The sequence below is a fragment of the Limulus polyphemus genome, unplaced genomic scaffold (assembly GCF_000517525.1).
Source record: "Limulus polyphemus unplaced genomic scaffold, Limulus_polyphemus-2.1.2 Scaffold624, whole genome shotgun sequence".
Classification (NCBI taxonomy): Eukaryota; Metazoa; Arthropoda; class Merostomata; order Xiphosura; family Limulidae; genus Limulus; species Limulus polyphemus.
In genome coordinates this window covers 148,389-162,344 of record NW_013666234.1, presented here as the reverse complement: position 1 = coordinate 162,344, position 13,956 = coordinate 148,389, and the positions used below count along the sequence as shown (strand labels likewise).

The following is a 13,956-nucleotide window of genomic DNA, read 5'->3' as shown; positions in this document are numbered from 1 at the left end:
TTTACGCGCAAAGCTACACGAGGGCTATGTGTGGCTAGCCATCTCTAACTTAGCGGTGTAAGACTAGAGGGAAGGCTGCTAGTCATCACAACCTCACGCTGCTCTTGGCCTACTCTTTTATTGATAAATAGTAGGATTTACCATCACACTATAACACTCCCACAGCTGAAAGGGTGAGCATGTTTGGTGGGATGGTGATTCAAACCCACAACCTCAGATTACAAGTCAAGTGCCCTAACCACCTGGTCATGCCGGGTAAGCATGTTTGGTGGGACGGGGATTCAAACTCGCGACCCTCAGATTGCAAGTCAAGTGCCCTAACCACCTGGCCATGCCGGGCCTTGGATATGAAAATGATATAATAACAAATAGCATGATGTCAACACATGTAAGGAAGGGTTACTTTCAAGTTTAATACGATTATAAAGTATATCTTTTCTCAAAGAAATGGGCATATAAATTTGCTGATGGAAGAAAATTGGTATACATTTTGCAACTCATTATTGCAAAAAAAATACTATCCTTAAGTTGCCAACAATGAACCTTAAAAAGAAAAGCAGCTTTCACAGAGTAAAGCACAAATATACATTAACTTCAATCAATGATACAATATCAAATGCTGATATTCTTCAAAATTAACACTAATAGCGTGGGAGTTTGAATTAAATGTTATAAAATTAAAAATAATTGTTGCAAATGAAAGCTTACCATTTTAAGTAGATATGCTAGAAAACATTACACTATATTAGTCAGGCACATAATGTAGAATTATGTTTAATCTGAAATTCTAAATTTATTATAATAAAAAGAAACTATAGCATCAATAATTTGTTACCTACATAGTCAGTAGGTTTAAACCCATTTACAAACACCTCAAAGTTAGCATTTGAATGTTCTCATCTAAAATGTAACTTAATCATCCATATCTATATTTTCTACAAATGTTTAATGTATCAAAGAAGCATTTACAGATTATTTAACATTTACTTATAGATTTACATTTCACAGAATGTTTACACTTACCACTGCAGCGACGGTCTATACATTTTTCATTGTCTAAACATTCAGTATCAATACTGCAAGCAACTGAAATCACAAAAAAATAATTAACCTTATTTCACTAAAACTGGGGAACAACTGATAGTTCAAAAATAGGATCTGAAGAATTAAAAGAAACAAAAAATTACATAAATTACAAAAAACAACAACAATTACTTCATCCTCACCTGCACACATAGATGCATCGCAATATTTCTCGGGGCCACATTCATTATCATTGGTACATTTTGTAGGCACTGAAAAAAAGTATCATGATGACAATTAACTCTACTTAATATAATATTAAACACCATGAAAAACTGAATGGGAGATTATTTAGGAATTTTGCAATTTCTAATAGAAAAAACATTTACAGCAGTAAAATAACTACAAACAAACTCTTTACCATTACAAAACTACTGCAGAGTTTAATTACAGACAACAGGAAATAAACAGATGTATGATAATGATGTTTCAATGTAAAGAGAAAGAATTAATTGTGAGATGAACAATTTGAAACCATAAGTGATTATTAAATGTTGATCTATTTTCAACTCAAAGAAGACAGAATCTTCAAGAGCAGCATAACTTACCTCTGTTACATTCTATCTTAGCATCTCCTGTAAGCTCAGGAGGACAGAAACATTCAGTCAGATGATTGGTAACTTGACAGAGAGCATTGGTTCCACATACAGTAGGACTACCACAGGGGTCTGGTGGAAAGCATTAGAAACAGCCAAGTTTGTAATTTATACTTTTGTAATAAAAACAAAAATGCTGTAAAGTACTTTTAACAATTGACAAAAAATCTCAAACAAATTAAAAAATTAAAGTGTCATATTCTCAAACAATTTTTTTTAAGACAAGCTATCCAACAATACCTAAAAATAGCAATACTACTGTATTAATGTATTACCTTTTCTTAGCATACAAGTTGGTAGTGTAAACTGTACTGTCATTTACTTTTCAATACTGCTTTTTGCTAGCAAAAATGTATTTTAGTCTTTTGTTCTTGTAGAATGGAACAAAACAAAAACTGAATTTTTTTTGAAGTTGTATAAATATGGGCATATGTAAGAAATATAGATGAGAGTTAGAAGGTAACATTTCTAAATCCTTAATATACATCATTTTTGGCTTAGATGATAAAACCATCTTATCAGTTAAACGTATAACACAATGTTAAGTTCAGTTTTGTGTCAGAATTAATTACACTCTCAAAGATAGATTATATTTTTAAATGCTTTAAATTATTCTACTTCTGCATCTGTTTGTGTAGAAAATAGCTAGATGATAATCAGTAGAAAAAATCTTACCAAGACACTGACTGTTGATACAGGCCTCATTAAACAGACAGTCATTGTCACTTCTACAACCAACTATGAAATAAAGAAATGAGAAAGATTTATAAGTCTAGGAATATGTATGTATTTTCTTGCATTTATGCATACTTTCAAAATCCATTAGTGTCATTTTTCTTGAATGGAAACAAATTTTGGTGTATTTTATTACATATGTTTGGTATGAACTCTTTGCTGACATATAATACAATGAAAAGCATCATTAAATAAAGGTAAATTGTTACAGCATGCTTTGTTATATTTTGTTCAAAATGGAAAAGACAAAAGCTGAAAAATTTCAAATTATGATGGTATTATATGATTTTCTCAGAAGCATTTCTACATTTCATTTTAACAATATGCATCTGATTTAAAACAGAAATATGAACAGTTACTCATGTAACAAATAAACCCATTCATAAAAGATTTTTGATCAATGTTTGTTTTATCACCAACTCAGTTCTGTATCTTGCTACATTTTTACAATATCTTCAAAAGTATTCCTACATATGTTTTTCTTCCATAACATCACTTTATATGGGATACTTGAACATTTAATTGTAGGTTATGTGTAATAATAATAATAACAATGCTAGTAATAAAATATGTTGTAAGCTTATAGATTAAATTATTTTACTTTTAATCTAAAAACATAACTTTTTCTTTGATGAGGAATTTAGTACAATAATCTATTACCCACTTCAGCAAAAATTCTCATCTAATTCAAAAGTAGTTCAAATAGGCCATATCACTTACCTTGGCATAAGTTCTGTTTACAAATCTCCACTGATGGACAGTCTCGATCTTGTAAGCACTGGATGAAACATCGACCATTGGAACACTTCTCATTAACTACACAATCTTTGTCTGAACTACAAGCCACTAGGGAAAAAAGGCCACTTGTTTTTTTAAAACCTGTTCAACAAAAACCTACCATATGGATGATATGATTTTAAGTGTAAAACCAAGGGGTTATAAAAAATACTGTAGTAAGAATACTGCAAGAAGTAAAGGTTTATAGCTTAAACTATTCAAATTCTGAGGTCATGATTCACACTGAATTCCTCAGATCAATTTCAAGCACTTTCTGAGCACTCTCAAAATGTTTTTCAAGCACTTTTGGGAAGCTAAAATCTACATCAAAATCAATTGGATTCCATTGAAATTTTATAAAATTCCTATTTATTTGTTCAACATATGCAAGTAGACTAAATAGAAAGAAAATTTTCCTAAATACTAAGGAAAGGTTTTTATTAATAGAAACTATACAACATAAATACAAGTATATATAATTTAACGCATCACCTTTATATCACAACATTAATATTTTTTGTGAAACAATCAATTCATTCCTTTCACTTTATGCTCAGAAATCTTAACTCTTCATCAGGTTGTTAAATTTCACTGAAAACATTACTAAAATGCTCTGGAGTATCCAAGAATCTATGTGTATGCAAATAAACTTTTTCTCAATGTTTCACAAGGACAACCAAAGTTGAAAACTTTTTTTATCAGGAAATATTTCAAATTGTATTGATGACAATTAGGACAATTTCATGAGTTTGAGGTTTTTAACTGAAAATAAAAACACATTTTGATAAAAGTTGAGTAATGAATGAGCTCTTCTATCCTTGGTTATTTAAAGAATTCTGCAAGACTACTCTCAAGTAGAAGGATTTGGAAACATTAGATGTCCTGTGCTTTAGTGTGAAACTTGGGGCAGTATAAATAAGTAATTAACCCTAGAAATATCAAATTTAAAAGTCAAAGTTTCTCCTATAATTATTTTGTTTATTTTTAAAAAAAGGAAGTATTTTCTCGTGAATGGTTAATTTCAGGAAATAACACCTTAAATTAATATTTATATTACTTACAATTACATCCATTACAGCATTACCAGTTTATAACTGATCTCATTATGTGTAATTTAATGTGCATATACCAGTCAATAGACAGGTGAATTGATACTAAGTCATATAATAAAGGATAATCACACACAAACTCTGATATCAGGACATTCCTGAAGGAAACTCTATCATTCTTATCATATATCCTGTATGCATATTGATTTACCAGTAAATATTTATGCAGAATACTTCTATTCTTCCTCTATTATGAAGTTTTCCTTTTTGTTTTTCAGTGTTTAATCTATTGTGTATCCATTTCCTTAGTTGGAATGTTGTTTTGTATTTTATTTGATTACCTTCAAAGTCTTAGTGGGTAGTTCAGTTTTGTTTGCATTTTTTACAGTTTTAATCTTGTTGAAGTAAATATAACAATGTAATATGCAATGTCCTATATTTTAATTGAATGTATTTATGCTGAGCACAAGTAATATTTTGTCTAGTGAGTATAGAATCAGTTATTTCTTAAATTGTAAAAAGTAGATTTAAAACTTAGTTTCTTTACTATCTCTTGTGTGGGGTTCAAGGATTGGTTAACACTGGTAATAAAAACACAATATGACGTTAGTTAAAAACATTACAAAATACGTTGTACAATACTGTGAGACTATTGAGAATATTTGCCAAAATAATATTTTTATATTAAATAACTTGTTAATGCTTTTATTCAACAAATAATAGGCAAACGTCTGATTTATTAGAAAATAAATGAAACTCAAATTAACTGTTGATGTAAAGATTTTAAGTCAAGCTTCTTTGAATTATATGTTTACACAAAATTAACTTACCTCTACAAAATTCATTGAAACAATAATATCCAAATGGGCATTCAGAGTTATCACTGCAGGTGGTAGACACTCTGATACAACCAACATTAGCATTAGGTCGTCCGACAAAGGAGGTAGGACAACTACACACAGATCGATGATTTACAACTTTACATACTGCATTAGGTCCACATGTAGCACTTCCTTCACAGGGATCTAAAACAGTCATAGGATATCCATTTTTACAATAGAATTTAACTATACATTTCCTGTACTAAATTTTTATAGGAATATTTAGGAAGTGTTTGTTATGTCCACCATCAGTTTCGTCAGTAAAACTTGAATTTTAAGATCCAACTGTATAATAAAGAAAGTATTTATAAATTGCTACCAGTGAATAAGTTGTTAAATCTTTGCAATTACAAAGCTGGCATTTGATAGAAACAGTAGCCTATTCATAGTCCAGCTCTTTTTATTTCTTTAGTGGTAAATTGACAATCCCAAATACAGTACAGAAGTCCCACTTCCATTTCTGAAACGAGTTCATAAACTATGTCTTCTTTGGCTTTCAGTATTTTTACTGTCAAGCTTTAGTTTCTATCAAGGTTGTTATGCCAAAGTTACAAGATTGTTATTATTATTATCAAACAGCCATTGGGTATTTATCAAGCAAACTCAAATCTTTAGAAATATGTGCTTAACATACTATGTGCATTAATTTTATATACTCTAAATGTAGCTTTAATAGCTTTCAAAATATGTTGTCTTAAAAATGAGAAGTCCTTCTTATCCTCACTGGCCTTGGTAGAATTAATAAAGCAATTTAATCATACACTTTCTATTTGCATGTAAAAAATTCATGTTGAATCTCTCAAACTTTACAGCAAATTTAATTTTTTTGCATTTTGCAAATTTTACTTAAGCATATAGAAAGTAGTTTTAATTATTAATGACACAAAACTATTATTTAATGGCAATAAATGACCCTTTCTTGTTGTAATGTAACACCAAAGGAAAAAGATAGATAACCTAGTTACCTCTACACTGGTTGCTAACACAAGCCATATGATCAGGACACTGGTTACCAGCTCGACAGCCAACTATGCATAAAAAACATTTATCATGAAAATGTTTCTAGAATCTCTAATAACATTAATTACACTTTAGATTTTCTTTAAGACATTTTTAAAGAATACATCAACAACTTTCAGAAACTAATTATTCATGAGCAAAGACAATACATGACACAACACAAGACATGTAAGGCCATAACTGGAACATCAAGTGAGACATATGGCATTATAGTTCAATGATGTCAACTACACAAGATTAAGTGATTACTAGTGACAACAAACAGTTATTGCGTATACATTTTTAGTTCAACTATTCCATTAAGCAAGACACTCAGAGTTCTAATATTTGTAAAAACACCACATATATGGTTTTAGAAGGAAAGTAGATTAATTTTGTTACTCAACTGTGAAGATAAAGGCACAACTGAGATAACATTTTATTAATAGAATGTTACCAGAAAAAAATAAAAATTCGAGCTTGGAATTTAGATAGTCACATTATGTGCAATAATTATAAGGATTAATTAACATTTACCTTCACAGCGATTGCTCACACATATTTCATTCTGTTGACACTCGCTGTCATTGTGACAGAGTCCTGAGGGAAGAGAAAGTTCCATCAAATATGTAGTTCGTGTATATATCAAAGGAGTAATAATAAAAATTTCATATATTATTTTACTGTCTACTTTCAGTCTAAGGAGGCAAAAAAAACAACAATCATATGAAATTAATGACATAAGTAGAAAGGGGAGAGTGACTGGATAGTGAAGCTGGTAATTAGGAGTCTAAGTTTAAGGCTTAGCAGATAAATTTCTGGTTTATAATGACCATTGTTATGCACACAAAATGAATGTAGTAACATAAAAATATTTCAGTACCCCTGTACGTTCAACTATAAAAGTGTTAAGAGATTCTTTCTTCACCAACCAGAACTGGAAGAAGGAGAGAAAGTTGAGGGTGAAATTAGTTAGGTTTGTCAATGACAAAATACCAGTGGTCAGTCCTAAAGAAGGTTTGCAGAAATTAGTGAAGAGTTTGAATGTGGTGGCAAAAAATTTTGGAATGCAAACTAATGTTCTGAATATGAAGGTAATACCACAAAGGAGTGATGATAAGTGGAAAATTACATAGAATGGATAACAACAAGAGCAAGTTAGTCAGTTTAGATAATTAGAAAGTATCCTTACAGAGAATGGGACATTTCGAAAATAAATAAATTCCAGGACCAAAATGGTGAATATGGCATTCACAAAAAAGTAAGGAACTGCTTAACAGTTGGATGAATGAGAGATGAAAAAAAGATGTGTCAAGACTGGTTTGGAGAGTAGTGATGGACAGAGCAGATATATATATATATATATATATATATACTCTAAAAAAAGAGATCATATTATTTGACCTTTGAGTTTTTGGGTTTGATGACAAATGGAAAAAAAACTCAGCTGGAATGAATATGATAAAAAATGAAAAGGTGTTTGAGATGATGAATGAAAATAGAACCTTGATGGGAAAAATCTAGAAAAGTCAAAAGATATGAGTTGGACACATTGTTTGAGGAAATAATTTGATGAAGAAGGTTCTAATAGGAAGGATTCAAAGGAAATGACTTACAAGTAGGAAAATAAAAGCACTGTTGAAAAATCTGAAATAAGGGTAATTATATGGTGAGATGAAGAGGAGAGAGGAGCTGTTAAGCCAAGAAACTATCCATAGACAGAGAACTACTTCTGTCAGCCAAAGCTAGAGGTAACTAGTATATGAGCATATACAAACTAGATCATAGAAGAAAACCAATCAATATTCTGAGTTTAAAAACATTTAACCTAAGAAAATTGACATTGAGTTTTTTATATAACAATATTTTGAATTTAAAAAATATTTTAAACTAAAAACACTGCCACTAACTGAATTTTTCACATGCTTATTTTAACACTTAGATAAAAGTTGATTAACAATTCAAGAAACTGTAAACTATACTTACCCACACAGTGGTTATTAAAGCATTTTTCTCCCACAGCACAATCACCATCTGTATTACATTCCACTAAAATAGATGACACATGTAAGTTAGAAATACTTTTAATTTTTGTAAAAAAAAACAAATTATGCATCACATACGTTTTTTATCAATCTGAGAGATTATTAATTTGTATCAAAGAGATCCTGTTGTAGTTTTATTTCAAACTGTTGTTTGATGCATTATTGTTCAATAATTATAAGAGAAAATTTATAATGTGTCAGGATGTTATGAAAGTTGTTCAACCCAAAACAAAAAATGAAACTTCAGACTGGTCCTTGGTCTCAGTCCATAAAAGCCAGGATTTGGAGCTGCCTGTACTTCCTAGAGCCAAAGGACTCTTCACGCCCTCTGGCACATTATGCACCATCTGGGACACTAAACATTCACATTATTTACTGTAAAATGAACAGTAAACATTGAGTTTATATCAGCTTTCACCACTTTTATTCAGACATGTTAATATACAGACTGATCATTTTATCAAATATTTACATAGATGGTACATACAAGTGTTTATAACTGGAATGATTAAATTATTTAAGTACAAATAGGTCATTTCATGAAACCTTGAGGTAATACTTGAACAAATCAGTTTCCTCTAGCACAAATTACTGAAAAATGCTTTACAAACTGAATCTTTTTAAATGCAGATAAGGAATAATATATATTTTCATGCATGAACCTCTGACTATTCTACTAAACTGTATTTTTGAATTCTTGTCCTTTTGATGAGTTACATTCTGTTTTTCTTCTTTTACAAATCAAAAGCCTGACATTTTAATACTTTGTTCATTTTCCTAAATAGTCAAAATTATACAAGTGTTGACTACTTTCTTGTGTCTGAAATCCCTCAATCTCACAATATTTGCCTTCCCAGGTACAACATAACTTATGTCACTGAAAATAATAACATAATTTGTGACATGTAAAGCACTTGTATCCTTTATTATTGAAAACAATTTAAGGAATGTTATTGTATACCTGCTCCCCCTAACTTTTATCAGATATCTATCTCTGTCCAATTTAGACTCCATTTAAAACGATTTCACAAATAAAATAATATTTTACGAAAGACAATTGTTTAATTGATTTAATTATTAACAAATTGGAGAAAAATGCATACCATTAAGGTGAAAGGCTAGAGATTTAATGTTTGGTCTATTCTGATGGTTTACCTTGCACTTGAAGGGTTTGTTTGTGTATTTCTGAGGTTTTAGATACCTTTGGTTTCAAAAGAAGTTTTGGGATTAATTGATTGTTCATCAATCAGCCAGTTAACAGGAATCTCACTTACAGATGTTGGTTTAACATAGCCATCAAAGTAGAAAAGGCAATCTTGGATCAAACCTACAATACTAGTATTTTGTGTTTGGCTCCAGCACCCCCACCACTCCTATCTTTTTCTCATCAGAATTGAACAAACTGGGTGGATTGCCAATTTGACATTAGAAATGGCAGTCAATTTTCATCTTTGCAAGATTCTTGATTCACACTAGTGTTCTAAATCCAATACTTTACCAATTGATCAACCAGGGCTCAAAGCACAAGTACACAGCTTTTCATCCTTACCATTGTAAAATGTGCATATTTCATTTAATTTTGTGTCACACTTATCACTAAGTTTTTAAAAACTCTATCTAGTTAAATCTGAAGAAAGTTGAAGCATGCACTTGAAAAACTTAATAAGAAAAACAGGCATAATCATCTTTAAATCATTTTTCTATTCTCAAGCACCCTATATTTGTCAAAGTATAAATTACGAATCTAATATATTGCTCTAGGATCATAAAGAATGGAGCTTTTATGGTCTAATGTGTCTGCCACTTGATTTGATTTACACCTCACTAAGCTTTCACTTAAATAGGACTTCTTCAAATAAATTATCAGCATTTCGAATAAAGAATTTATGCAACAGATGAAACACAATTTCAAACATTAATCAAGCTGTTAAAAAACTCACCAAGACACTGTCCTCTAATGCAGAAATGATTCAGAGGACAATCAGCACCAGTTGTACAGTTTGGTAAAACTGAATAATGGACAGAGAAAGCAGTATTTTATTAATGCAAAAACAAAACAAAATAAACTTAAGTAGTCAATGCTGTTTGTCTTGATAATTATTTGTAGGAGTACATGATTTTCAAGGCATTATTTACATGATCATTTATGATAGAAATTATAAAATGTTTCCCAAATATTTTTCATAAAGATTTTATCACATAACATATCAAAGACCAAAATTCATCAAAAACCTATTGTCTTTACATCAATCTAAACATATTGTGAATATATACTACAACATTTCTGCTGTAGTTTGAATACAGATTTTGGAAGTATTTCAGCTTATAATAATATTTGTACATGTAGTTGTGACAAAACAGAAAAATTTAACATTTTCTCTTATTCAATTTTATAACTTAAATGGTAATAGACTAAAAAAATGTATATGGTAAGCAAAATAAATACATTAATATTCTTATTTACATCTTTTAGAGAAAAATTTTATATATACTGAATAAGCTCCAATTGATACAACTTTTGAAATATTTGCCATAAATACACTCACACAGAAATATTTTTACTTATGGTAATTCAATATTTTTTTAGAAGAACATGCTTCGTAGGTAAGGAAACATGTGAACAAATTATAACAACATTTTAATAAACAATAACGATTTGTAAACAGACAGTGACAAGTCATCATAAAATGTGTAAGTACCCAAACATAAAAAGGTTAATACCTGGTATATTTTAATAGTAAGGATAGTTGTACACTCTTTTACTGTTAACTTATTAACAAGTATAAATCTTGCTAATCATGGTTAAAGGTATTAATCCAAAAATATATAATTGTAGGAAGCATTCTAAAGAAAATTTATAGAGCAATACTACTTACATTTCAAAGTAGTTCACTGTGGATGATAAAATTATTACTAACAAGTTGGATATATTTAGAGAAAGAAAGAAAAGTCAATTCAACACTGTCAACAAAAAAGCAATATAACCTCTCTAATATTTAAACTGACCTCTATGACATTCTACTTCAGGGTCACCAATAAATCCTGGTGGGCACTTGCAATGAGGGTTGTGGTTTTCAACACTGCAAATGGCATTTGTACCACAGACAGTGGGGCTTTCACAAGAGTCTAATGAAATAGCATTTGCAATTGAGATAGTTATATCAAACAGTATTTTTTCTTACATTAAATTATTTATTTAACTAATTAAATGAAATATTTTACTCATTAAAAAAAAGCATTTTTATTATAATTTTCAGAAACATTTTCCTACAGAAGGTTTCTTCAATTTAAAAATTGTACATACATATTAATACGTTTATCTTTAACAGTATGACAAAAATCAAAGACTTACCTCTGCATTTATTTTGCATACAAGACTCTTTTGATGTACATTCTGCATCAGTACGACAACCAACTGTGACAGAAAAAAAAAAGTAAAAATATTAGGCTTACTTATTATAGAGCATGTAATTAAAATCTGAAGCTAATAACAGCTACAGAAGTTGAGTATATTACATTTTGGAACCTCACCATATTGTTACAGTCCATGCCACCATGTCTGGTCATACTCAATCTCATGGCTGTACATCTTGACAATAGTCTGCAGTATAATTTACAATGAAAAAGTCTCCATCAAAAATGTTAAATGTCAAAAACATACCATTGTTCCACGAGTGCTTTCTATAAGCCATCTAGTGTATAAAAATGACAGTTTCCCAGTGCCCATTTCACAAATCTGACTGCAAAGAAATCCATAGATACTGCATTTAGTGACTAAACCCTAGTAGTTGTCTGTATGAAATAGCATGAATACCTGTTTCATTCTCCATTTGCTTGAGTATGGAACAGTTGAATGAACATTTCATGGAAGAAACACACGACTTTCTTGATTATATTGCATGCTGTTGCTTTGGACTTGTGTACAGCTTTTGCTTTGCCATTGATTTAATTTTGTGCCTGTATTCTCATTTGTTACAAGATCCTGCAATTTGCTAACTACAGCTAGGATATGAATTCTTGCAAGTATTCTTCTGGATGGTCCTGGTGCCCCAAGTCGATCCATATTCTTTTGTTTTCCAATGCCATTAAGTACAAGGGATATTCATATCTAGGATATTCTAGATCCCCATCAAAATACATCTTTATGATCTGAGTGTATGAATACTTTATGTATGAATGAGTTGTTACAAGCACTTAAAAATAATTTTCATATAACATACTCAACCCTCTGTAGATCTTGTCACATTGTGAATAAAATAATACCCACATTTCATTTAGACATTATAAATAGATTGATAGGTGTATTTAATCAACTGTTTAATATATTTTCACAAGTCTGAAAAAAAAGGTGTCACAATTTTTATATAAACATAACTAGAAATGACTATTGTGCAAAGTGTAGTTTAAAGAGAAGAATATCAGTAAAATCACACAGCTGAATATTTTAAAATATATTGCTATGTATTGAGTTTTAAATATGGTGCTAAGCCTATCTCACTTAACTCCTTGACAGTTTAAAGCAACAAATGATAAGCTCTTTAGCAAACTTTACAACAAAAGCCATGACCTATAACTGACTATAAATTCTCCAAGCCAATAACTTCTTGTCTATACTCAGCTGAATTTTCTCTTTTTCTAAGCTACGATTTTCTTAACTGAACCCTTACAAGCTTGTTTACATAGCATAATGTTCCTCAATACTTCTTAACAGCCTCAATTATGCAGTAGACCATTACAAACTGGATAAATTCCTCCATCTGCCATACACTGTAGATTATTGAAACAAAACTAGGGAAAACAATCTCATCTACTACCTAAATTATTAACCATAATTAAAAAAAACAACAAGAAATGGTAATGCATACTAACATTTTACTAAATAAGAGTTCATTATAACAAAGTTATGTAAGCAATAAATAAATCTTCATACATAATATGTATGAAAATCCCTACTGAACTAACATAAGGATGTATTAGGCTGTCAAGAAATTAATGTCATGTTTTGGAACATTTTCATTAACCACTCCCCAAAAAACGTACATCACGTATAATAGTTAAACGAACCACCTAAATGTCCCATTAGTGTAGCCTAGATAATGTGTAAAGTTTAGTATACTCTAATCCCTTATAGTGATGGCACACGACAAGACAAACATTCAGCATGTAATGCCGTTTGAATACAAGAAGCCACAAAGAATATCAAAGAAGTTTATGGAAATGTTTTGAATGTTCGTATGTGTCAATGATGGTTCAGCAAATTTTGTTCAGGGGACTTTAGCCTTAAAAACTGTGATGGCAGGGGCCGACATGTTAGAATTGACATTGATGCTTTGAAGATGCTTGTTGAGTTTAACCCAAGGCAACACACTAGTGAAATGGCCCTGACATAAGGTGCTTGGGTGCCTCATGAACTCTTCAATGATCATTATTTCCAATGTGTGAATATTGCTTCGTCTCTTTTGGCACGTAATGCACGTGAACCATTTTTTGGACAGAATTGTCACTGATGATTAATAATGGATTTGCTATGCAAATATTAAACGGCAAAAACAATGGCTCAGTCCTAGATAAAAACCATTTCCGACTCCATCTGCAGAAAGTGATGCTTTGCATTTGGTGGGACATTAAAGGAGTAATTCATTGCAAACTTCTCAACCCACAGTGAACTGTCAATGCGGAGATCTATAGTCAGCAACTGGAACGTTTAAGTCAAGCCTTTCATTCATCAATAGGAAAGGTGTTCTTCTTCTCCACGACAATGCACGTCCACAGGTGCCATGTTTGACAACAC

At 30.6% G+C, this 13,956-nt stretch overlaps 1 protein-coding gene across 1 annotated transcript in view; it reads right to left on the bottom strand.

Moving 5' to 3' along the window:
- LOC106459538 (fibrillin-1-like) overlaps window positions 1-13,956 on the bottom strand; it is a 122,045-nt gene that overhangs the window by 84,364 nt on the left and 23,725 nt on the right. The window contains exons 25-36 of the mRNA XM_022386048.1: window positions 11,518-11,580; window positions 11,172-11,291; window positions 10,106-10,174; window positions 8,107-8,169; window positions 6,658-6,720; window positions 6,087-6,149; window positions 5,071-5,265; window positions 3,135-3,260; window positions 2,355-2,417; window positions 1,632-1,751; window positions 1,227-1,295; window positions 1,024-1,086 (exon numbers count right to left, since the gene is read on the bottom strand). Coding sequence (XP_022241756.1) covers window positions 1,024-1,086; window positions 1,227-1,295; window positions 1,632-1,751; window positions 2,355-2,417; window positions 3,135-3,260; window positions 5,071-5,265; window positions 6,087-6,149; window positions 6,658-6,720; window positions 8,107-8,169; window positions 10,106-10,174; window positions 11,172-11,291; window positions 11,518-11,580 — 1,077 coding nt within the window. The remainder of the gene's footprint in view (window positions 1-1,023; window positions 1,087-1,226; window positions 1,296-1,631; window positions 1,752-2,354; window positions 2,418-3,134; window positions 3,261-5,070; window positions 5,266-6,086; window positions 6,150-6,657; window positions 6,721-8,106; window positions 8,170-10,105; window positions 10,175-11,171; window positions 11,292-11,517; window positions 11,581-13,956) is intronic.